Source organism: Artemia sp. Qi Xiang Cuo, chromosome 2 (genome assembly GCF_049724085.1).
Source record: "Artemia sp. Qi Xiang Cuo chromosome 2, ASM4972408v1, whole genome shotgun sequence".
NCBI classification, from domain to species: Eukaryota; Metazoa; Arthropoda; class Branchiopoda; order Anostraca; family Artemiidae; genus Artemia; species Artemia sp. Qi Xiang Cuo.
The window spans coordinates 88,676,527-88,704,082 of record NC_142795.1 but is presented as its reverse complement, the minus strand read 5'-3'; the positions used below and the strand labels follow the sequence as shown (position 1 = coordinate 88,704,082).

Here is a 27,556-nt window from a genome sequence, read left to right as displayed (position 1 = left end):
TTGTTTAAATAGGGGAGGAGAGATTTTATTTACATAATGGAAAAAATAGCATACTTTGCCTTTTCTAGTGAGTATACTCAACATATTTTAAGTTTTGTTATGTTGGCGGGGGGCGGGGGGCTAAGTCCCCCTGAAATTGGAATTTACTGGTAAAATGCTTTTTATCTGGAAATAGATTAAGAAATTCAGTAAACTATACTCACGTTGACAAATGAACTATCCATTGTTTCAAAGTTAATAAAATTCAGTGTACTATGTAAGATATGTTAAAACATAATGAAAATTAAATTGTAATGCATGAACATTTTATACAGAATTTCAAGGACGAATAAAAAACGGATGTTGAGTTACATAATTTCGTGCATGCTCCCAAAACATGTTTGACTACTTTATACCATACCAGTTTTTTAAGAAAAAAAATGTGCACGTGAACTCACGACGTACATTCTTATGAAATTCTTATTAATAACAAAAAAAACCTGTCTGCTTAAGTTATATAATTATGATCATACTCTCAAAACATGTTTGACGACATTATTTATTCACTCTCTTTGAAAAGGTGTATATGTCTTGTAGAAATGTTTTCCTATATGTCTTGTAGAAATAGAACACCATGTGAGAGGATACTAACTTTCTTTGAAAAGGTGTATATGTCTTGTAGAATAGCATGGGGATTCCTATACGTCCTAGCAAAATGGAAGACCATGTGAGAGGATACTCACTCTCTTTGAAAAGGTGTAGAGGTCCCGTAGAAGTATTACTTATATGTATGGGGATACTCACTCTCTTTGAAAAGTTGTAGAGGTCTCGTAGAAACGTTTACCTATACGTCCCGTAGTCTAGGCAAATAGCATGGGAAGGAACATAGTCTTGGCAAATTCATTATTAGCATTCTACTGACGCCTTTCTATAATTTTCAATATCCCCCCCTGAAATGTTTGTTTGACTCGTAAAAACGTAACAAAATGAATATAAACAAATCTTGATGCGTTTTTATTTTTTTTTGTAATCCCCACCCCCAAAAAAAATCCTTTTGTAAACCCCTCCCGAAAAAAAATTTATGGATGCGGCCCTGCCTCTCCGTGAAGTCTCAATTTCCTTTGCTTCCTTATAATCTCCTTCCACCTCATTCGGGGACAACCTGCTTTTCCTTTGGACCTAGATAAATGGCCAAAGGTAAAGCCATATTTCGGAAGCCTCTCCATTATTACCCTTATAATAACTCAGTGACAGTGCTGTTTATATCCTGCTGTTTTATCACCATTAAATTGTTATTGATTCTTTTGTCGACTAACACATTACCATATATATTCTAAATTAAGAATTTAAATATGGGCTAAACTTTTCCCACATGAGTAACCAATTATGCATTTATTATAAGGTTTTTGGGATAAAAAGAAGTCATTTCGGCTTTTGTTTTTTTTAATTCATCGCGCTGTGCGCACTCTTGCGCATCAGGTATATTGTGTGACAGGTGCTACAGCACTCAGTTGACTTCAGCGCACCATTCTGATAAGATATAATTTATGAAGAGATTACTGGAATTTGTGTTTTTATTATTAAAGGAATTATTTTTGTTGATGCTATTGTGACACTTTTTCAAAGTGGCGACCTTAGTAAGTAATCGTGTTGTTTTTTCTCAGGGTGGACAAAGTGCCATTTTTGGATTGAGGAATAGGAAAGGAAGTGATGGGTCAATGCTTAGTATGGACTACACTGAACAAGATGAGGTACGACATGTTTTTCTATTCGGGGTTTTGCTCCGGAGAATCGCCCAGAGTGCCGGTAACTTCCCATGGAATTTGGTATAGTTTAGGCGGGGTTGGACACAAAACTATCGTTTGGGGGGCACCTATAAAAATTTGGCTCCCCAATCGGTATTTTTCTTCCCTCTGATCCTCTAATTCGTGTCATTTTCGATATTTTGGAGGGAGGCATATGACCCTAAAACCACCCTTTAGATCCGCACCTTAGTTCCGGCAAGATCTTTCCCTTAAGTTCTCTTCTAGCTAAGCTGCTAAGTGCACTCGAGCTAAGCTGATAAGTGCTTGCCTGTGAAAGAGTTCGTAGTAACGAACTATAAGCGAAGAGCGACTCGGACTAAGTGTAGGCTAACTGGAATAACAATATATTCCTCAAATTATTTGACTTTTTATGGCCATTTTAAGTATTTCAAATTGGCTTTATATATATATATATGTATGCATATATATATATATATATATATATGCATATATATATATATATATATATATATATATATATATATATATATATATATATATATATATATATATATATATATATATATATATATATATATATATATATATATATATATATATATATATATATATATATATATATATATATATATATATATATATATATATATATATATATATATATATATATATATATTATATATATATATATATATATATATATATATATATATATATATATATATATATATATATATATATATATATATATATATATATATATATATAGTATATATATATATACTAAGAGTTGAAGTTAAAACTTCAAGGAATTATCTTTTCTGGGGATGGGATAAGACTTGGAATTAATTATTAAAAAATATGTACTTTATTTAGTGTCTGTGATTTTTTAAAGAATTCGGCTCTAAGCCGTTCAGATGTTACTTGGATCGCAATAATATTATAAAAATGTCCTCATAATGATGCTGTTTAACAAATAGAATAATAGAAATAAAATGCAAAAGATTTTTAAATTTAAAAAAAAACATATGAATAGCGTGTGTCGTTTTATTGCTTCTTCAAAAATTTATCTTGCTGCGATGTTACTTTATTATAGCTGTGGAATGGGGTTGGGCAGATTTTTGGCACGAATTTTAAAAGTATAGTTAAATGTAATCATTCAGTCATCCGACAGTTATTCAGCCTTTCGACGCAGCTGATTTGTACGAACAAAAAAGAGGAAAAATTAGCCTTTTGTGTGTTGGTTTGTTGTTTGTATTTTTAGGTCTAGCACGGATACAGAGGTTTATGCTGCTTATTAAGACGGACTCTTCATGTCTTCACTTACAGACAATGCATAACCGTGAGGAACCGTTGGGGGAGCAGTCTCTTGATACCCACGCCCTTCTCTCATGGAATCATTACATACAAAAACATTTGATTATTTAATGATTGTAAAAATTCATATACAAAACTTTTTCTATAGTCGGCACCTTCCGCTAATAATTGGCCTGGGTGCGGGAACAACAAGAACAAAGCAAACACTCATTTTAAGTATAATAAAACACATAATAGTAACCATGGTTCATAGCAATAAGAGCAACACGTAACATATAGCAATAACAAAAACACATATTACTATAATGATAACGCTACAAAATAACACATAATACTAGCACACATAATAATAATAATGATAAAAATAATAACGTTAATAATATTAACAACTCACCACCTCAATAAACTTAAACTACTCTTAATTTATCATAAGAAATTCTATGTGCCATGCCCACTCAGACAAATTTACCCAACCTTTTAAAATCATCAAAATTTCTACTTTTTTTTAAATTTTATACTTTTACTTACTTTTTTTGCATTTTTTCCATTTCTTTACTTTTAAGTGTTTTTTTTTTACAATGACCGTTTTTCCAAGTATTAAATAATACTATTAGGTTAGTGTAGTGTTTCATTTAAGTGTTTTATGCTGATCATTGATCATTTGTGCCTTTCATTTGTTATTTTACTGTGTTCATGGCCGTATATTTGGCTTTAAAATACACTTATTTATTTATATATCTAATAATGCAGAACAATTGTACCAAACACATTTTGCATGCAGACCCGCTAGACTTTACCCCCCCCCCCCCCGTAATATGCAAATGTATAGCCCAAATTTATTTCTAAAGTAACGAAGAAACTAACAAAAAAACCGGCGCTTTCTCGAATTTTACACAGCGTAAACTTGAGTGAGAGGCGCATAGTACACAAGTTCCAAAATTCCTTCCCCCTACGGAAATTAAAAAGAATAAAACTCAAATAAAATTGTCAAATTTGGAAAGCCTTACTTTCCACGGGGGGGGGGGGGTAATCACCAGTGGGTTGAACCCCTGAAACCATATATATATATATATATATATATATATATATATATATATATATATATATATATATATATATATATATATATATATATATATATATATATATATATTATATATATATATATATATATATATATATATAAAGATAATTTCTTAAACTACAATGGCCTGACATCACATAAAGAAAGAAAACCGAGCAAAATGGGGTTTTTATTGGCCAAATGAAAATACTGAAAAAACACAACAAAGCGAATATTTCGAGAGGACAAAACGCCTCTCTTCTTCAGCGCGAAACGAAATAATATATCCAAGGAAATTGCTGAAGAAAAAAAAAACGCGGAAAGTCAATGTGAAAAGAACCAAAAAACCAAAAACTTAAAAGATGAATAAAATTTAATACCCCCGCCCGAGTTGTTTGTCTGTCTCTTAAAAACGTAACAAAAAGGATTATAAACAAATTTTTGATTCGTTTTTTGAAGTCCCCCCCCCCAAAAAAAAAAAATTCTTTTGTAAACCCTCGCCTCTCCGAAAAAAAAATCTTGGATAAGGCCCTGGCTACTAGTCAAATAATTCCTTTTCCTAATTGTTTTATTGGAATCCCCCCCAACCAAAAAAAAACAAGCAAACGCTAAAAATTTGCGTGTAGGTGTATCAATCTCATGTATCTATATTTCATGTTACTTTCTATTGACGTAAGTATTCGTGACAAACCCTTTCCGGTATCCGTTAAAATTAGCCAAAAATTTTCCAATACTTTTGTCTATGATCTTGTGTGAATAAATAACCAGTTAACTTGCATAAAATACCCATTTTGGAATCGAAACGTGAGACGATAAATGACTCAACACAGGGCACATTACGGTTCTTATGTTTGTAAATCCTGAAGTATTTCCCTAAACAAAGATGTACAAGTGATGTCCAAATTTAAAAGAAAAGTACCGAAAGTTTAGGAATTGTAGGAAAATATTCGAAACTATTACGAAAATCGGTACTTATGCATTATACATAACACAGCGCTATGCACGAAAGAGGTCAAGTTTGGTTAATGCTAATGAAATAAAATAAAATATCATGAATATATAATGGAGCACGTAATAGGACAACTCAAAATCCTAGGCTCACTTGGCCGTTCAGAAGCCAATCTGACCAAGTCCGTTTTAAACTTTTTTGTTTTGAAGTCATAACGTTTCATTTAATCGTAGCTTTGTAGTTTCAGAAACGATTCTCTAAAATTAGGAATCGTTACAAAAAATAAATACAAACAAGCTCACTTTAAAAATGGAATAAAAAGTATAAAATAGTAGACGATGTACTAAAAATAGTACTGCAAGATCAGAAAGGCATTACCCGGAAATTCATATGAGACGCTGTATAAACCAAAGGGTTTCTCACTCCGGGAACTATATTTAAACTTTACTTTTTTTGGGGGTTTAGGGGGACTAAAAGGTCCCTAGGTTGGGTTAGGTTACGTATTTAATATATGCTATGCTTTTCCCCGCCCCCCCCCTCTAATGTGCAAATATATATCCCAAATTTGTTTCTGAACTATTATATTTTTATCCTATTTTGTTTTATTTCATTAGCATTAACGAAACTTCACTTCTCTCGTATTTACCGGATTCTAAATAAGTACCATTAAAATATTAAGGGGACTTGGACGGGGAGTATAAAAAAGCGGATTTTTTTTGTATATATTTACTGTCGTCGGGAGTGCATAGAGGCCTACTGGTAAAATTTTGAAGAAAATGAATATTCGGAAGTGGTCGAAAAATGGCCCACAAATTTAACAAATTTACCTGACAACAGCACGATCAGTCGGTGAGTTGAGGAAAACGAGTTAAAAATGAGAGATAGCAGTATTGGACTCATCACAGTGCAAATTGCAGTTCTTTCCTTTTTTTCTAAGTTTTCCTTTTTTTAAAAACAATTCTATCCACAATGGGAAAGTAAAGGTGCACGTAACAGAACAATTTAAAACTAAACCCCTTAACGCGGCCCTTTACAGTTAAAGGCCCTGTAGAAGCCAATCTGACCAAGTCCATTGTTTTATATTTTATTCCTTTAAACGATCATCAGACTCAAGGACAAGTAAACACTGAAACGCTGCACTCTTTTTCAAAGATGATTAATGCATTAAAATCAAATGAGTGGTAAATCTTCTTAATTTTTCTACTTTTTGATGATTGACTGTCAATTAGTCCTCTAAACGGTTCAGTGGTTAAAATAAGGAAAAGGGAGCTTGAGAATGAAACGCATCACCGCATTAGAGAGTGTGTTTTAAAAATAGTAGGTTATCGTAAGGCTTTTTAATATCGTATATCAAACGGTATCTTACTATTTTTGGTCTTATGATATTTTGAGTCATTTGAACCGAAGTTGCCTTTCTGAGGGACCAAATGGCGGTCTATTTAGGTCTGATCTCTTTGTCACTTAAAAAAGGTTGTGAAATTGAAAAAAAATCTTTGGAATAGGCCTTTCTTCTAATTTCTACCTCCTTGGGTTCGACGGAGTTACCCGTTAAAAGGAGCTCACCCTGAATGAATTCCTTTTTTTAAAAATCACATACATCATGGGGCGCGGGCCAACTGCCAAGCGTTGCGGAAGTGTGCCGAACGAGGTGCTCTTAGAGGTACATCAGTTGGTGGAAATTGGGCTCCCTTTGGTCGCAAATGCCCCTAAATATTTGATTCTTTTATTTTTCCCAGCATATTTCCGCAAACAGGGCCTGGTGCACACTTAAATCCATTTTTAACGCTTAGTGTAATTTTATTCCTATAAATTAAAAGAATTTACGGGGATAATTGACCCTCCCTTTCTAGATTAGTATAAAAAACTTATTTATACATAATCGCTAAATCAAGTGGGTGGGTGAAAACACACTATTTGACACTGCATGCACCCCCCATCGACTCCTGGAGATCCTTTGGCCTTTCAATTAAAAATGGCTACAACCCATAGCTACCGTGAACTTAAATGGGTATAACCTATAGCTTAAACTTAAACTTATAGCTTAAACTTAAAACCAAAACTTAAATGGGTACAACCTATGGCTTAAATTTACAACCAAAACTTAAGCTTAAACTTAAAGCTTAAACGGTACTTGGGCATTATATGGGCATTTCTAAAAAGTCAAGTTTGGTTAATACTAATGAAATACAATAAAATAGAATGAATATATAATAGTTTATAAACAAATTAGGGCTATATATTTGCACATTAAGGGGGGGGGGGGGTAAAGTGTTGCATATATTAAATATGTAACCTAACCTAGGTACCTCCCCCCCCTAAACCCCAAAAACAACAGTTTAAATATCGTATATGCAATAAAAACCACGCTATGCATTCCATTACTTTATAGCGGTGTCTTGAATTAACCCGTCAAAAACGGGTTTTTCGTGACTGGTTTCCTTGTAACTGCCCATATAATGCCCAAGTACCGCTTAAACTTACAGCCCAAACTTAAATGGGTACAACCTATAGCTGGACACCAACTTAGAGTACTCTTTAGTTTACAATCACAACCATTAGGTCTACTGTACGCAAATAAAAGAAGTATCAGTTTAACTAACTCAACATGAGAACCCGAAATGTGTGTTTGAACGAGCCCTGTCCCAATATTCTACATCCACGGGTTCGGTATCATAACCCTTGAAATAAGACTGTCCTCTTAAAAACAAGTCGTAATTTTTTAGATATACACAGCTAAGAACTTAGCCACACAGCTGATCACATATGTGGAATCGTGTTTTGACCTATATATTTGTAAACTTTGCTGTTTTTGAGTTTTGGCCACTATTGGCAAGAAACACTGCTTACTGTTTACTACCGTGAACAGCTTTTTTTATGGACTTGAGTAAATTGAACTCTGGACGGTTCCTATTTGTAACTTAAAAAAAAAGCTAATTATACCTTTTGGAAGCAGGTAATTTTTATGTCCGTGTTCCATTAACCCACCCCGTTCTCCTCGTCTTAATTGGTATAAAAAGGGTTATAAGGCTTCTGAAGCTTAGTAACTTTATACGCAAAATGGGAGAGAAGATTTCACCTTTTATTTATTTGTCCCCGTATAAGATGTTTAGAAGAGACCACGCCTCACTCTGCTTTTGAACAAATAATAATTCCGAACCTCTAACAGGGTATTGTTTCAATGCTAACTTGAATAAGAAAAGAACTGTGCTTTAGGTTAGCATTTTCAGTGCTATTAACTTTTTTTTTCACATTATCAAACAGTTCGTGGTAACGAACTGTAAGTAAGGAGCGACCCGGCTCAATGGTAACCGAAACTCTAGAAAACGGGTTTTTGATACCAATAGATGTATCAAAAGAATCAGATTTCAATGCTGATTTCAAATATATAACTTTCATCAAGTTTTAGTGCTACCCATCAAAAGTTACGCGCCTGAGAAAATTTGGCTGATTTTCGAAAAAAGGGGGAAAGACCCCCTAAAAGTTATAGAACCTTAAAGAAAATCACACCATCATATTCAGCGTATCAGAGAACCCTGCTACAGAGGTTTCAAGCTCATATCTGCAAAAATTAGGAATTTTCCATTTTTTGCCAGAAGAAAGATAACGGATGCGTGTTTATTTGTTTTTTTTTTTTCCCAGGGGTGATCCTATTAACTCAGTGGTCCTAGAATATCGTGGGAGGACTCATTGGAACGGAAATTGAAAGTTCTACTGCCCTTTTTAAGTGACCAAAAAAAATGGAGGGCAACTAGGCCCCCTCCCACGCTCATTTTTTTCCCAAAGTCACCCGATCAAAATTTTGAGATAGCCATTTTGTTCAGCATGATCGAAAATATGATAAAAATGTCTTTTAGGATGACTTGATCCCCCAAAGTCCCCAGGGGGAGGGCTGAAAGTTATGAACTTTACTCAATGTTAACATATAGTATTGGTTATTGGGAAGTATACAGACTTTTTCAGAGGAGATTTTTTCTGGTAGGTGGGGGAAGGAGAGGGTCGGGGGCTATATGGAAGGATCTTTCCATGAAGGAAGTTTTCATGGGGGAAGGGAAATTGCCATGAAGGGGGCGCCGGACTTGCCAGCATTATTTATTGGTTATTGGGAAGTATACAACCATTTTCAGGAAGGATTTTTTCTGGAGGGGGGGGGGGCTAGAGGAGGGGAAATGTAAGAAGGAATATTAGAACTTAAAACGAACAGAAATTATAACGTATGTGAGGGGGTTATCCCCCAAGTCAATACCTCGCTCTTTACGCTACAGTTTTTTTTTAGTGCTTTCAAAAGAGCTATCTATTACAATTAAACGGCCTTTGTGATTCAGGGGTTTTTGAATAAAAATTTTTTTTAACTTTTAACTTAAAGAGCGTGGTATTGACTACGGGGAGAACCGCTTCATATAAGTAAAAACATATAGGTAATAAAAAAAAACAATAAAAAAACAAGCGATACGGCTCAATAGTAATCGAAACTTTTAAAAACGAAATTTTGATGTCAATAAATGTATCAAAAGAATGTGTTTATAATGCTGATCCTAAATATATAAATTTTATTAAGTTTAGTATTACTCATCAAAGGCTACGAGCCTGAGAAAATTTACTCGATTTTTTAAAGAGGGGGAAACATCCCCTACAAGTGAAAGAATTTTAATGAAAATCACACCGTCAGATTCAGCGTATCAGAAAACCCTATTACATAGTTTTCAAGCTCATATCTGCAAAAATCTGCAACTTTGTATTTTTTGCCAGAAGAAAAATATATGAATATAGAAGTTAGTTACGTAAGTTAATTTGTAAAGACATCCATTTAGCAAAAGAAAAGTAAAATTTTTATGCAAATAAAAGCTGCATTAACTAAAAAACGATCGGAAATTAAAAAAAAAACGAGTTTTTTAAACTGAAAGTAAGGAGCGACATTAAAACTTAAAACGAACAGAAATTATTCCGTATATGAAAGGGGCTGTCCCCTCCTCAACGCCTCGCTCTTTACGCTAAAGTTTTTTATTGTTTTAAAAAATAGAGTTGTGAGAAAGTCAAACTTTTTATTGTTTTAAAAAATAAAGTTGTGAGACAGAGTCAAACTTTAGCGTAAAGAGCGAGGCGTTGAGGAGGGACAGCCCCTTTCATATACGGAATAATTTCTGTTCGTTTTAAGTTTTAATGTCGCTCCTTACTTTCAGTTTAAAAAACTTGTTTTTTTTATTTAATTTTTGCCCACAAAGAAGGATGCTGATTGCCATAATTTATTAATTAGGATTGGCCACTACCTAGTAAGAAATCTTCATTAGCATAAATAAAAGAAGACTTCAAAGCTTTGAAGTACCAAGGACATTCAAAATAATAAGAAAATCAAATCCTGTTTTCAGAATGGACTAATAAGTACAAAATAATTTTTTTCGAGAATCTATAAATTTAAGTGCAAAAGAGAGGCCCAGAACGGATTGGGCTTAACTTAATTTATATATATATATATATATATATATATATATATATATATATATATATATATATATATATATATATATATATATATATATATATATATATATATATATATATATATATATATATATATATATATATATATATATATATATATATATATATATATATATATATATATATATTATATATATATATATATATATATATATATATATATATATATATATATATATATATATTGATCTGTTATAAATGCATAGTTGAAAAAAGTCGGTGATTTGAGGAAAACAAGCTAAAAAAAAATCCATTTCCCAATCCAGTCCATGTTCCCAAGTCGATTTGGGAACAAGTATTTTTTTTATATATATCTTTTTCGACCTTTTAGTCTTCTCTAAGACTCGAATTTGCTTTATCAAAGATCCGAATCTATGTTTCCACGGCCAAAGGCAAGTATTTAATCCGGTAAATTCTTGTGTTCGAAGCGAAATTCCTTAGCCGTATAACTGGTATACCATACCTCAACAGACTCTCTAACCAAGGGTTCTAGGTATTTATCCCCCCTGAAAAATACCCCCTACGGAAAATATCCTCCGTGGAATATACCCCCTCCCCCCCGCGGAAAATAAAGCATAAAGTAAAAAAGTAAAGCATAGTATATATTAAATGCGTAACCTAGCCTAGGTACCTCCCCCCCCTAAACCACAAAAACAACAGTTTAAATATTGTAAACGCGATAAGAAATCATGTAAAGCATTATAAAGCATAGCACCTATTGAAAAGAAAAACAACCCATGTATATATCACCCATTATGTATCATGTATATAATCACTCATCATGTATCATGTATTATATATCACCCATGTATATATCACCCATTTATGTTGTTTTTTTTATACAAGGGGGAGAATTTTGATTACACTGTCATTGGAATTTATAATTAATTGAACATACGGACGTGATGGAAAAATGGCTCACAAATTCAATTCATGAATTGAGACAGATTCAACGAATGTACAAATTCAAATGAAATGCAGAAATTCACGTGACAAATGATTTTGTAACAGCAGGTCCTAGATTTGAGAAAAAGGAGCTGATAAAAGAAAGCATCCTGGACCCATCTTCGATCAATTCATACCTGAAAACTGCTGTTTTCTAATATTTTATTTTGGTTATTTTGAAATTATCAAGTTTTCAGGGCAGTATCACATTGTTGTCAGTGTTGCACGTTGAACTGCGAAAATAAATAAAGATAATTATTAAGTCGAATTTGACAACGATTTTGTCCCTAGAAAATTCAAATATTAACAATCTGTTCATTTTCAAACATGACTAAACTTTCAGAGGAAAGCGACACCTTCTTAAGCTGTTTGGTGCCATATCTTTGTGGCTTTTGTTATGATTGTTGCTGATTTTCCACCCATGATTCTTTTTTTAAACTTGTCGTCTACTAATACCGAAAACGGTACTTGTGTATTATATGCCATTCACTCTATTTTACACTTTTTAAAACTGAGAACAAACCGGTTTCTTCGTTAGTTTCTGCATAGCGTGAGACAAGACAAAGATAAGTGACAAAAAATATATATTTTTTGGAATATATATTTTGGGCTATATATTTGCACATTAGGGGGGGGGTAAAGTATTTTTACAATTTGAAGTTAGAAAAAAATTCTTACTTCATAATATGCAGAATAATTGTACCTAACACGTTTTGCATGCAGACCCACTATACTTCACCCCACCCCTCCTAACGACAAATATACAGTCCAAATGATGGATATAAACAAATTTTTGATGTGTTGTTTGAAGTTCTTTTTTGTAAACCCCTCCCTCCCGACAAAATCTTTTATTCCCTCCCCCCCCCCCCGTGAAAATCCTGGATACGGCCCTGTTTTCATCATATTTTGTGATATTTCATTAGGATTGAGCGTCAAAGAAACAGGTTATAGTTAAATGAAGCACTTGAGTGAGTGGCGTATAATACACAAGTACCCTGAAAACTTTATATGGAGTTGTTTTTCATTAAAAATTGGCTTCCCAAATTTTCTTAGCGTTTTAAGCCACATATGTATGTGTAAATTTCGACTTTACCAATTTTAACACTCAAACTTTATTCCTCTTTCCATTGTGCTTAAGTTTAACACATTGTCAAGTTTTTAAATGAATTTATAATAATGAACCGACAATAAGGAAAATTATCCTGAACAATGTAATTTATGTTCTGAAACCTTTATTCCCATGCCGCGCAGAAATTTGAATATTAAAGCCACGTATTTTATGCTTGGTTTTGTTTTCTTTCAGATAATCAGTGCGCTTCGATCGAAACCAGTATTGGTTTTTATTTTGGATTTTGTCGAGGGGTTGCCCGCTTTCCGCCACCTGTAAAGTGTGAAGTTTCCATCTCTTAGTGCCACATGTGCCGCACAGTTTCACAACGCATTGCCCTTGCAACGCTTTGCACAGTTCTGCCATACTTGGCACACTCACCACACTTGGCACTTGCCACCTGGTATATGTGACTTCTTGAATCCGGTGACCCCTCTGATTTTCTCTGATGTTTGTTCAATTGATTTGATCAAATCTAAATATAGTTTTTGAAAAACGACATTTATGTTTGCATTTGTGTATATTTGACTTTAAAAAAACTATAAACTATAACGTGTATAAACTATAAAAAAAGAGTTGCCCTCCAATCGCTTTCGACTATTAAAAAGGGCATTAGCCCTTTCTATTTTCAATCGAATGAACCCTTTTCAAAGTTCCTACGATTAATCCTTCGATACGAAGTGCCCTGACCTAAACAAAAAAAAAGTAATAATACATTGTACCCACGTCGATCTTAACTAAAAAAATGTCGAGCCTTCCAATCACTTTCGACTATTAAAAAGGGCACTAGCCCTTTCAATTTCAAATTGATTGGGACCTTTTTGAGTTTCTACGACAACGCTTTCTATAAAAACCTTATATACCCCCAGGGCATAACTTATAACCCTTGCCCTGAGGGCTGTGAGGGGGTTGCCATCCTCAAAGACCTAATTTCCAGAACTTTCAACTACGTTAAACAAAATCGATATTTCAAAATTTTTATTGGATGTGTTTGGAGAAATGGTGGGCGTGAGAGGGGCGTTATTTGCTCTTCAATCACCTCAAATATAAAAAAGGCACTAGCCCTTTCAATTTCCAATCGAATGAGCCCTTTTGAAGTTTCCACAACAACGCTTTCAATAAAAACCTTAAATGCCCCCCAGTGCATAACTTAAAACCCCCGTCCTGAGGCTGGGGGGGGGGGGGCTGTCATCCTCAAAGACCTCATTTTCAGAACTTTCAATGATGTTGAAGAAAATTGTTATCTCAAAATTTTGATTGGATTTGTTTGGGAAAATGGTGGGCGTGAGAGGAGGGTTAGTTGTCCTCCAATCACTTCCGATTATTAAAAAGGACACTAGCCCTTTCAATTTCCAGTCGAATCAGCCCTTTTTGAAGTTTCTGAGACAACGCTTTCTATAAAAACCTTATATGCCCCAGGGTAAAACTTACAACCCTTGCCCTGAGGATTGTGAGGGGGTTGTCATCCTCAAAGACATAATCTCCGAACCTTACAACTACGTTGAACAAAATGGTTATATTGATTGGATGTGTTTGAGGAAATGGTGGGCGTGGAGGGGGTGTTAGTTGCATTCCAATCACTTTCGACTATTAAAAGGGCACAAGCCACTCCAATTTCCAATCGAAGGAGCCCTTTTCGAAGTTTCTACGACAACTCCTTCGATACAAACTGCCCTGGTCTTAAAAAAAAAAAAAAAAATACGTTGTGCCAACATCGTTCTTTACTTAGGCAGCGCGATTGCGCTGCCTATGATTATTATATTTTCTCCAGCGTATGTTTTATTGATTTGACCAAATCTATATGGCTCATATCCAAGGCCGTAACCATGGAGGGGGTTCAGGGTTTGAAGCCCTCCTCAAAGTTTTTGTCCGACTCGTGAAGACGTAAAAAAATGCGTATATAAATTGCGTTTTCAAAGTTTTATTTATAACCCCCTACCCCTGAAAAATTAGCGTGTCCCCCTGAACAAAAATTCTCTTGCTGATATCAATAATGATAAAAAACGGAATATTTTATAAAGTATTTTTTCAGCAGCAGGGAATATGGTGTTTACATTTGTGCATATTAAATAAAGTAGAAAAAAAAAGAGAAATGTTTGTATATCAAGGGACTATGTTCTGAAATCTGTACTGTTCATGTAATACGAAAATTATTTATTAATGTAATTTATTTTACGCTATAGTCTAAGCTGTGAAAATATATATTCAATATTTTTTAAATAGAAATTTTAGCCGAAGTAATTTGAAGGTTAATCTGAGACGTTGATATCAGCCGGAAGACTTATAGCATTTTTAACAGTTTAATTGACCCTGGAAAAAAAGTTTCTGAAACAATTTAGATAAGATGAAATATGGACTGATCTGAGCAATGTTTTGGAAACGAAAGTAGTAAATAATTTGATTTTAGTGTTTTTGGCACTCGGCCAGTTTCTTAGGTTTGTATAAACCAAACAAGTGAAGTTGAAATAAAGAAAAAGTAAAAATTGCAAATACATCAAGGGGTCATCAACTTTCAGAAAACACTTACACTAGTTGACGCGTGCCAAGTATGGTGCCAAGCGTTGTGGAACTGTCCCAAGCGTGGTGGAACTTAACGGCACACGGGACGCTGCGAGCTTTGCACCAGATGGCGGAAAGCAGGCCGTTCCTCAAAATAGATATTGATTCTTCCGTTTTTGGCAATCTGCCAGTTCGGTAGTCAACGTGTAAAACCTGAAACAAAATGAACTGAAGCAAATTGTCAATCTATAAGGGACTTCTTGAATAAGCCACCAATTTTAATGTAATCTATGTTTTAGTTTAGTTTTTGTCTTCGAGGGGGGGGGGGGTCACAACCTTAAAAAATGTAAGAATTTGAAGACACCGGCCTATCGCCTTCTATAATTTTGGCTACAGATCTATTCCTGAAAGTATTATCCATAAGGCTTTACAATCCACAACAAGCCTTCTAAATAGCATTGTACATAAGCGTCTGAGCGAGCCTAATAAGACAAAATCGATCTTACCGTACTCTATCTCTTGACGTAGATCTATAGATTTCAAACCGTTGCTATCTAGAGCGTAACCAGATATTTTTGTTCGGGTGAGGAGGGGGGTAACAAAATAAACTTTTAAGAACGCATCAAAAATTTGTTTACATGCATTTTTGTTACGTTTTTACGAGTCAGACAACAATTTCGTGGGGGGAGGGGTTCCAACCTGGCCACCCTCCCCCCAGGATACGACCTTGGCTGCCATTGTACCCGACCTCAGAGATGAAGAATCTCCCTCCCTAATGAGATGGATCCGGAAGAACCAAGCCTCATTTATAGATTGAGAAATGTGAGCTTTTGCGTGTACTTATGTAAGGCATGAGACCCTCCCCCACCCCACCTATAGTATGTAAAATATGTTTATATCTGTGGCTATAAGAATACAACAATAACTCAAAATCATTGACGCTTGTTTAAATGCTTTATCAGGTGACGAGCTGTGACTTTTTTATGGTTGGTTAAAACTTGACTACTTTTTATGCTAGAATTATATGTTAAACGATGTAAATTACATTACCTCCAGGTTATTGACACTTAATACTAGGATATTCACTTTCAAACTGTGGTTTTGAGTTGTAGTCAAATCAAAATTTTATTGGATCACCTTCATTGCTTTTGTTATACGATTACTATATGCAAATAGCTTTGGACAGGTGGAGGGGAGGGCTAAATCAGATACCACCCTACAATAATGGTTTTAGGAGACCCCCCCCCCTTTAGCAAATATTTGCGCACTCTAGAAAATGGCACATTGAATTGTATTTATTCTAAAAAAAACTGAGTGTCTCAAAATATTTAACATATGGATTAAAACTGAAACTTCCCGGAAACATCTCGCCTATGAATCTTGTTGTATATCGTCACCCGAGGAGTGTCACTTGTAGCATCATTGATTTAGAAAAAATAATATTAATATTGACTATTTCTACTTTTATATTTTGTTCTTTTTGTTTTAGGATGGTATTTTGAGTGGAAATAGCAGTTCTTTAGGAAAGGTTTTCACAATTCCCGTCACTCTTGAAGATAAGACTTACCAAGAACTTGAGCAAGGTATGTATCTACCTGTTCAGTCTCGAAATAAAAATAATATTTCAGATTTTTTAGTCACTCTGAGTAAAATCGCTACCTCGAAATCCTGATCTGATACCGTGTGGGTAACTGGTGCAGAAAGGGTACGATACATGCGTCGGTTGCCCTCCAGTTACTTTTGGCCCTTTAAAAAGGCACTAGAACTTCCCATTTCTGGTCGAACAAGCTCCCTTCCTAGTTTTTAGGGCTACATATTATATTTGTCGTGGGTGGAAAAAATAATATGTGCATGAGAGACAAATCGCTCTTTACTTAGGAACTTTACCGCGCTCACCATGGAAGGCAGTGTTAGGCTATTATACATATGTACAACATGGACGCTCTAAGAAGACACAGTCATCACGTCAAGGTTTGACCAAGTCATTAAGCTGGCACATTTATTGTGACTGAATCGCCCCCTCGTCAATACCTCGCTCTTTACGCTAAAGCATTTTTAGTAATTTCAAAAGAAGTATTTATTCTAATTAAGCGGCATTTGTGATTCAGGGGTAATTCTTAAAGACTTGGAACCAAATTCGAACCTTAGCGTAAAGAGCGAGGTATGACGAGGGGGTGAACCCCCTCATATACCTAATAATTTCTGATCGTTTTAAGTTTTGATGTTGCTCCTTACTTTCAGTTGAAAAAAAACTTTTTTTATTTAATATAAAGAAGAAATGATCAAAAGTGTTTTTTTAAGGACAAACAAAAATGCTGAAAAAAACACAACGAGTATTTCGAAGGACAACCTCCTATCTTCTTCAGTGCGATTAAAAAATACGTAAGGAAAATGCCAAAAAGGAGCGAAGAAAAACCAAAAACAAACACGAAGAGTCAATGTGAAATAACAAACCAATAAAAACCAATGAAAAACCAGATTTAAAAGATGAGTAGTCCAACCACTGAAGATCAAGGATAGGTTTGAGACAATTATTTTCTAATCCCTGTAATTCCTGAATGAACTTTTCAAGCAGCTTGAACAAACGTCAAAGATTCGCATCCATACATCAGCACGTTGAGAACGTTGCTGTTTAAGAAGTGTAAGTTTCAAGTAGTGCGCAGAGCCTCTTCACGCGTTTATTAACTTGTCAAAAGTGTCCCACCGCAAAGAATACGTGTAGTGACTTCGAGCTCAAGGCTCACATCAGATTTAATGATTCCTCCAAGGTAGTTTCTCACCCGTTCTAAAACATCGTACTAACTTTGAGAAGCAGGGCAGCTAGGGTCTTAACGTTGTTACTCTCCTCTTTTTCCTCCCCTATTTTCCTCCTCTTCACGCTGATTGAAAGTCAAGCTTCTTCCTCTGAATTCGAGAGTTCAGCAATATTTCGGTATAGCTCCTCTACTAGATGTAATAGGAGGGGTAAGCCGTCAGAAAAATCCTCTTCGTATAGAGTACGGCTCTGGCTCAGTTGATCCCACTTGTGAAGTTGCACATCCGTAGGCCATGATCAATGAGAATTGCAAATAACTTGAAATACATCGTTGAATTTCACCAGATTTTGTATTGAACCAATTTGTAAGGTCCCCATCGTCGCTCCACACAATATATGGCTGAATTTCATATAATTCAATGATGAGACTGTCAATCTCCCTAATGTTTATGAATCTTTTCACTAAGAATGTTTAAAGACCTCTTTCTTGGATGATTTAGTTTTTCATTATGGCTTGCGTTCCTCGTATAACTTACGTTATATTACTTTCGGGCGTACCTTGGTAAGTTTCAACGTAAGAGGGGAATTTTGCTATCATTCAGCAGCTAAGATTCAGCTTTGTCTTTGAGATTGTGCCCAAGACTCATTTCTCAACATGGCTTATGTTCCCTATGCAACTTAATGGCCTATTATTTCCCCCCAATCTCACGGTTTTATTGTTTTGGTTAACGGTTTTAAAAAATTTTCCAATAGTGGTGTAGAAATAATAGTAATGCTTGGTCGTTTGACAGTGGAGCATAATGCTTGGACAGTGGACACTTGGTCAAACTTGTTATTAATGTCGCATTACAATTTAAGCTTTATTTTACCTTTCTTAAGTTTTTGGTATGTTATTGTTCTGTACCCTTTACAGTTTTAATGTTTCAAAGTAAGAAGACAATCTTGTTACCGTTTAATAGCTGGGAACAGTGGCGGTTCTGGCCTCTCTTGCCCCCAGGGCAAAACGCCCTGTCTCCCACCAAGTTAAAAATTTTAATTCATTAACAAAATTATTTGATAATTAATCTATAATTTATTTTTTAATTATTTTTTAGTTTATTATTTAAATTATATAATTATTATTAATTACCTGATTTTTATTATTATTATTTATTTCATTAACTCTTTAATATGTTAATTATTACCCTTTATTAACTGTGCCGTTTACTTTCTTTTAAGAAAAATGAAATTTCAAATCTTACAAAAAGATCATAAAGGTTAGATTATTTATTTTTAAATTTTTTACCCCTAAAATTTCCGCGCCCGGGGCAAGTGCCCCCCCCCCTCTGTCTCCGTCTAAAACCGCCTCTGAGGTGAGATTATGTTTTTTCTATCTATATAATTACATTTCTGAAACTTGCTTTGCATTTTGTTTTATGGAAGAATACATTAAATATAGTCGAAAAAAGGACAATTTTCTATTTTTCAGTAAATCTAGATCATTCTTTAAGAGATAGTCTAATCATAATTCTGGCTCGGTGAATGGATTAATCTGAAACTAGTTAATCCAATTATAAAAGTGTATTTCCCTTTCGGTACAAGTTACACCTGTAAACTTGTCACAAAATAGTATGTTTCACATGGAACATAAAAATATCACTTCTCAAAGTTTTATTCATCAAACTAATCTGTGTAAAATAGTAGACCTTTGTGTACATACTTAATGAAAATTTATTATCTATGCTTGTGAAAATGTCCCTGGTCTGTCATGCCTACCTTTTAATTTTTTAATTATGTCGCAATTAATGCTAGTGCAGCTCTTTTGTGTATGAGCAGTAGAGCGCAAACGACAAACATTATATTCAAATTTTCAAGGTCTTATGAGGACAATTCCGTGGACTTAGAAAGCCGCATAAAAGTCACATATTGCATTAATGCATATTGCATTATTTACAGCAGTTTTCCCCAAATATTTGATACAGGTGTATCAGGAACGTACCCGGGGGGTATGTATTTTATTATTCTTCCCCTCCGACCCCTCCCCCCACCGATAAAAACACTGGAAGCGTGGCTGATGTGTACTCCTTTCTGTAGTTATAGTATTGATTACCCTTCATGAAAAAATGGATGTACTTTAATAACAATCAAAATATATTCATTTTTTCCTTTTTTTGGTACATAAAATGGTACCAAAAAATGTTTTGTACCAAAAATTTTTGTACCTATTTTTGTATCATTCAAAAAAAAATTTGTAAATAAAAATTATATATTATATTAAAAAATTTTTAACTGAAATTTGGTACATAAATTGGTACGTAAACACATGTGTATTGTTTCACGTGTGCCGTTCACAAATTATAATATTTGCAAAGTAAAATTATTCATAATAAAATGTAGAAAAAAGTTATGTTATAATAAATAAATGTAGAAAAACGTTATTTCAATAAACGGGAAGAATGAAATTGTTTGTGCTGAGATGACAAATCGTCAGAATTTAGCTCTCTGGCTGCTAATTTTAATCTGAGGTGCGGTTCCACGTGTCGGCGCGTATCCCTGCAAGACACTGTTGCAACGTTTATCCCCGCCAGACCCTTTATCATACCCCTTGGGGTACATGTTCCACACTTAGCGAAATTCCTTTATAGTAAACTGCCAAAAATAAACATAGGTTGTTGGCGTTTGTTTTGTATAACTAAAGTTCGAATGCTGCTTCAGTTAAGAGCAGTGGACATAGGTGCAAATAAGTTCCACGGGGAGGGTGTATGTTTTTTATTTAAGGGGCTCAAACAGCAAAAAAATGGTATTTTAGGTGAAACTTTCTAAGGCTGCTTTTGGGACTCATTTAAAAGGAGCTTCCCAATGGGTAGATATGGGAATGAAGATCCCAATGCATAAACTGAGATCAGGGGCGTATCCATAGGAAGGGGATAGGGGGTTGGAACCCCTTTCCTGAAATTTTGTCCGACTCGTAAAATGGTAAAAACATGCATATAAACCAAGTCTTGATGCGAAACTTTTGAAACTTTTTTACAGTTTTTTTTCGTACCCCCACCCCCTCCGAAAAAAGTACTTTTATCCCCGAAAAATTATAGTACCTTTCTGACGAAATATGAATACAAAATTCAGTTGTCATTTTTTTTTTTCTGGGACAAGTTTCTGGGAAATGCCCTCTTTGAAAGGCACATCAAATGTTTAAATTTAAATTTTTGACGATTTAGAATTTGAATGAATTCAATTCAAGAAAATGTAGAGTAGGGGAGGGAATGGGACGTAGGCTACTTTTCAAAATCTATGAGGCGGGGTGATTTTTTTTTTTTTCAAAAACAAACGTCAGTGAAAATACCCAAAGAAGGATTTTTTTTCAATGTAATTACCAGAAAAATGTGTTTCTGAAAATTTAGGGATGACGACAAAACATCTGAGAGGGCAAATTCCCCCTACCCCACGCCCAGTTGACTTCCCTGACTAGGAATCCCTGATTTATCAAAGGATGTTCGACCTAGTGTAATGTAAAGTAAAAAAAAAGGATTAAAAATACATTTAGTTCTCTAACATAAATTTATGTCATATATTTTATTTCTATTTTGGAAAGTAATACATGAGATCTTATAATATCTTTAGATTTTGGGAACGGTCGATGGATTGGTTGATCATATTCTTTTATTAGGAAACCCCCTTCTCATTTAGAAATGATCTAAAAGTATTGACAAAAATGAGACTTGTCATAAGTGGGCGGTGGGTTCCAGTAAAATAATCAAGTCCAAAGGTGGTTCTTAATGCTCATCGTTGACATGTACCATAGTATAAGCCTTTTTCTTATAGACAGCACCGTAACACCGAATATATATTATCTTTAAAGTAAGTTAAAGGCATATATTACCTTTAAAGGCATATATAAATTAAAGTCCATATTGCCTTTAACTAGGCTTCGAAGCCTATCTTTTCTTGTTCTTCGTATAGGTAGCGCTGGAAATCTGAATATATATTGACTTCAACATTATAAGTTTTTCTCAAGCTTAGTTTAATATCCAAAGGAAAATTGTATGGGGCCGTGTTTTCCTCTTTCCTCGCCAAATCAAATAAAAATTGTAAAAATAAATATCCTTATAAGAATGAAACAGTTTTCATGATTCTGTGAGAAATTGCCGACATTAATAATTTATTGGTTCGTAGAGCCCAGACTCTACTGAATTCTTTTTTCGTCGAGGGGGGGGTGTCTTTATTGTACTGTATTTGTTTTTGTGCAATCTGATTCTGGAGGAATGAATTTAAAAATATCAAAAAGACGTTTGATTACTAGATTTCTATCCTCATAGATATACAAGAGCCGTTCCTTTGAAGGTGGGTGAGATAGAAGAGATTTCCCAGCAGGAACTTGAAAACATACTAAAGTCTTATGGGCCAGCGTCTCTCCGAGACAAGGTTCCCTTAGACTAGTGAAGGGAGGCACCCCCAAATGAAGGTTTGCTTACCACTATCATTATGATTAGATTATGTTGCATGAGAAGCAAACCATGATATAAATCGCTATTGTAGTAAAGTGGTTGTTAATCGGGCCCTTGGAGGGGGTACGGGGTACGGTCTTATAGGGCGACTAATTTTAGGCTAGCGTTTCCTTAAAAGTGGTCTGACTAATAACAGGAGGCGTTCCTTCTTAGTATATATGAGAAGCTTAAATAATCATAGGCAGCGCAATAGCGCTGCCTATGATTAGACAAATAAGGCAAAATAAGTTAACCCCCCTCAAAAATGCCCTCCCCCACGAAAAATACCCCCCTCCCCCTCCTTCGGAAAGTAACCACCGCGGAAAATACCCTCGTGGAAAATACCCTCCCCCTCTGTGGAAAATAAGGTTTCTAAATTTGAAACTTTTATTTGAGTTTTTTTTATAGTTTTAGTCAGTTTTTTTTTTTTTTTGTTGAAGTCAGAAAATAATTCTTTCTAGGTATATGGCCACTAAATAATTACAGAAGAATAGCGAGGTATCTGGAAATTTTGTGAACTAAAAAAAAAACAACAAAAAAAAACATTCTAGTATAAAGTAAATGTAATGTTTGATTTAAGTCAGTGCCGACCCGGAAGCATTACGGTTTCTGCCAAAGTGAAATTTATGCAACATGGGACTAAACAAGCCGAATCGTTGGGTCAAGCATGTCGGCCCGACACTAGGGTTAGACCCCGGCGCCGCGCCGGTGGATCGACCGAACGCCGCAACGAGAGGCCCGATCGAACGCCACCGAAGTGTCGCAACGCCGTCGGCGTACCACAGGTGCTCCGCCGCCAACAAAGGCGGCGGCGTTCGGTCGAGTTTAAATTTATTTTGCGGCAATTCTTTGTTGCGTCAACCGCAAAGTGGGAGCTTTTCCTTCTCGTGTGGTTTAGTATTTCGATTTTCCAGATTAGAAATCACGCAGGGCTTGCACTATCCCCAAGTTTTCGGGTATTTCCCCGAAAATCGATGCGTGACCCCGAAAAAAATTTGGTTCCCCGAATCCCTTAAAATCACGCAATCACGGTGCCACCCCTAGCGATTTATCACCAGTGACTTCCCTGTCAAATATTACTTTGCATACCATAACTCTTCACTACTCTCTTGTTCATTAGTTTTCGTCTCTTTTGTTACTTTGCATAAAAACCAGACAGATGCAATGTGCAATTGCAAATATTGCAATATACACAGTTCTTCATGTGTTGAAAAAAAAAAAAAATCATTTAGAATAATTTTGTTTAAATCATTTCGAATGTAGTTTACCAATCGTTATTTCTAACATAGATCGTAGTCAAAAATTTTATTTTAAAGTTGAATAGAATTATAGAACGAATTCACTACTATACAGCTTCAGCCTTCAGTTGGATTTTGAAATTGACAGCCGACACATTGTTTCTACTGCTGAATTGTAACTTTGCAGATTTTTTTTTTTTTTTTTTTTTTTTTTTTTTTTTTTAGATAATATTTTCTTAATGTTTAATAATCAATTGTTGAACGCCTGAATGTTTAATAATCAATTGTTCGGAAGCTACCCCAAAAATATGACTCATAATAAATTGTAAATTATTGCCTATAGGGGGGAGGGGGATAGGGGGCTATCATTTTTAAGTGATAATACCTTATTTTTTTTATAAAAGCAGGGATGCCAAAAGGATAAATATTTTTTTCATTTAAAGTGGAGACAGAAGAAAATGATATCACATAACCTGGGAAACCATTGAAACATTTTGATAGGCCCAGGACCCCCCCCCCCCCCCCTTTAAAACTTGTTTATTGCCTTGGGTATTTTGCGATTTCTCATAGGCTACTGACCTAATTTGGCTTTTGCGTTTGCTCCCTTTTAATTAGATTCTTTGGATCTTATTGAATGCCACGGCGAATCTATAACTCAGTTTTCCAATAATTTGAGGTATATCTGAATAGTTTTGATATTTTTTTTGTTGTCTTTGTACCCCTTTACTCGTACCTTCAATTTTTTTCAAGGAACACTAAGCTGTTTTAATTAATTATTAAGTAACTTATTTTTCTAATGATAGATGAGGCGGTATCCAGGGGGGGGGGGTATTACATTTAAATGATAATATCTTGAATTTTTTTTATTGGAAGCAGGGATCCCAAAAAGTTTTTTTTTTAATTTAAAGCAGAGACGGCATTTTATCAAGGTGGTATACAGAGGGGGGGGGGTAGTGAGCTATCATATTTAAATGATAATACCTCGATTTTTTTTTAAAGCAGGGGTGCCAATAAGTTTATTATTTTTTTTTATTTAAAGCAAAGACGGTATCCTATCAAGATAGTATCCATAGGGGGGGGGCATAGGGAGTTATTGTATTTAATTGATAGTACCTTGATTTATTTTTTTTTTTTTTTTTTTTTTTTTTTTTTTTTTTTTTATTGAAAGCACGCATACCAAAAAGTTGAAAAGTTGACAAAAATTAACAAGATTTTCGTGAGTTATACTTGATACAGCACATGCATGGTTTTATTGCCCAAAGGGAATGGGACATATGCGTCCAACCCGTTTTTTTTTTTCTTATTGATGAAACGGGTTGACCTTGAAAACATTCGTTAGTAAGTATCGGACACGGTAACACTAAAACGAATTGGTGTAACGAAAGCGATATCGGTATCCCCTCCAAAAGTTGTGCTCGAGTGACAATGGCGCCCTTTGTCCAGAGCCCAAGTTACATTAAAAGGCCAGGTTATAATAAATACTTTCAATTTGGGAGGTTCAAGGAGGAGTCTTTGACAGTCTTATGACCTCAGGGTACTAGATGTTGCAACGTTCTTACGTATCTACAGTGGTTTAAGAAATTCGATCACCCCACAAATGATTACCAAAAATATGCACAAATATAACAAATGTAACATTTGGCATATTATAACATTTGGCATATTTTTGCGAGCATTTAGAAATCAAAGCTTAAACTTAATAATTGATACTAAGTGTTCCTAACATTTTGCTTGGATTAAAAGTGACGAACTAGGATGAAAATCTCAACATCTTCCTGGAGCTACTTCAGTCTGCATATTATTTCATTTAATTACATTTAAAACGGATGAGCTTTTCATTTTTTACCAGAAAATAGCTGGCATTTAATGTTTCTTCATAGCGAATAAACTATTAAGTGTTTTTTGTTTCATTGTAATTGAAGTGTTCTCATGTGAAGTGTTCACCATGTATTTTCAATTTGATATGTTTACTCCTTTTAATGCAGTTTATAATTTGACTGATATTATTTATTTATCAATTTATAATTTGGAATGAATCCCCAAAAGAAAAAAAACGAATAATATCCAAAAGAGCAGCCAAAAGCAATAAAAAAGCAACAGTTCAGCCTACATGACATATATTCTATAAAGAAGCCAAAAAACTTTAAAATACATTTTTTTTAAATTGTAATTAAAAACCAGTTTTTAATAGAAGAAGTTTTCTAAAGAATCCAAAAGAGCCAAAAAAAACAATCAATATCAAAGTCGTCCATTTCGTCTATTTTAAAGGTGATAAAACAGATATAGGCCAAAGGCATTATGAAAAAAATAAGCTTCTTAGTTCAAAGTTATATTCGAAGTTTTTATCGAGATAACTGACGAATTTTGTGATACTGTATTTGAAGTTTTATATGTAGTAAGGCTCGATGAAACAAAAATACTAATTTTGATACTTATTCATATTAAGAATACATAGCTAATAGCTTCAACTACTCGTATTATGCAAGGGTTCTGAAATGGCCACAGCCATTTCGTTTCTACCACATTTCTACTTCTCTTGATGAATAACGAAGAAGACCAGTTTCCAGCCAGCGACTTGTGAATTTTTTAACTCATGAATAGGCTCGAATCTGTTATAAATTGTGATTTGAGAAAGACTGATGAAAACATTAATGTTTGCGGTCAACATTGATCATGCCGGCGGCGCGCCGCCGACATCTTACCGGCGGCGCAGCGCGGCGTGCTGTTTTTGGCCCTGCCGCCGCCGGTCTTCCCTCATCGGCGCGGCGCCGGGGTCTAACTAGGATATTTGCATCTGTTATGAAGCGACCATTTCAAACGCAAGATAATGTAGGTCACTAGTATTGCTGCAATCAGGATGTAATGCACTCACTGGGATATCTCATAGCTCCATCGGGAATCCCCTCCTCCGACCCCCCCCCCCACCATAAAAAAATCCCTCCTGAAAACGTCTGTATGCTTCCCAATAATCAATACTATATGTAAATAATGGGCAAAGTTCATAACGTTTGCCTAAATTGTTTTTCTTATTCATTTTTTTTTTTTTTTAATTTGGCACCCGCTACTGCCAAAAATTGCAGAAAATCATATGGATGCCTTTTCAACACAAATGGATCTGTGTTTTTTTTTTAAGTTTTTAAGACACTTCTGGTGTGTAAATTCCTCTTTTTCCCACTCCTTAGCACTTTTCAACAAAACTATAAAAAAAACTCAAATAAAAGTTTCAAATTTAGAAACCTTATTTTCCACTGGGGGAGTGGGAGGGTATTTTCCACGGGGATTACTTTCAGAAGGAGGGGGAGGAGTTTTCGTGGGGGAGGGCATTTTTGGGGGTTAAACACCCCCCACCCCCGTTCACTATATTCATTTATGTTACTTTACTGTGTTCATGGCCGTATATTTGGCTTTAAAATACACTTCTTTGTCTATCTATCTAATATGCAGAATAATTGTACCAAACACATTTTGCATGCAGACCCGTTATGCTTAATTCCCCCCCCCCCTAATGTGCAAATCTACAGCGCAATTAAAGAAACTTGAAAAAGGGTTCATTCGATTGGAAAATGGAATGGCTAGCGCGCATTTTAATAGTCAAAAGTGACTGGAAGGTAACTAACACCCCTTCCACGCCCACCATTTCCCCAAATACATCCAATCAACATTTTGAGATATCCATTTTGTTTTCGATTCGATTTCCAGATAGAAATTATGTTTTGAGGAGGGCACTCCCCCCACAGCCCTCAGGGCATGGGTTTTAAGTTATTCCCTGGGGGCATATAAGATTTGTATTCAAAGCGTTGTCGTAGAACCTACAAAAAGGTCTCATTCAATTGGAAATTCAGATGGCTAAAGCCGATTTTAGGAATCGACAGACACCGGAGGATAGCTAACCTCCCTCTCACACCCACCATTCCGCCACAAATATGCGATATAAATTTTGAGACAGTACGTTTGTTCAACGGAGAGGTAAATTCTGGA

The 27,556-nt window shown here is 34.9% G+C and overlaps 1 protein-coding gene across 6 annotated transcripts in view; it reads left to right on the top strand.

Annotated features, from left to right (window-relative positions):
* Positions 1 to 27,556, top strand: part of LOC148955763 (uncharacterized) — a 280,415-nt gene that overhangs the window by 193,682 nt on the left and 59,177 nt on the right. For all 6 annotated transcript variants that reach the window (XM_089104165.1, XM_089104158.1, XM_089104175.1 and 3 more), the window contains 2 exons: positions 1,644 to 1,730; positions 16,612 to 16,705. In XM_089104165.1, coding sequence (XP_088960291.1) covers positions 1,644 to 1,730; positions 16,612 to 16,705 — 181 coding nt within the window. The remainder of the gene's footprint in view (positions 1 to 1,643; positions 1,731 to 16,611; positions 16,706 to 27,556) is intronic.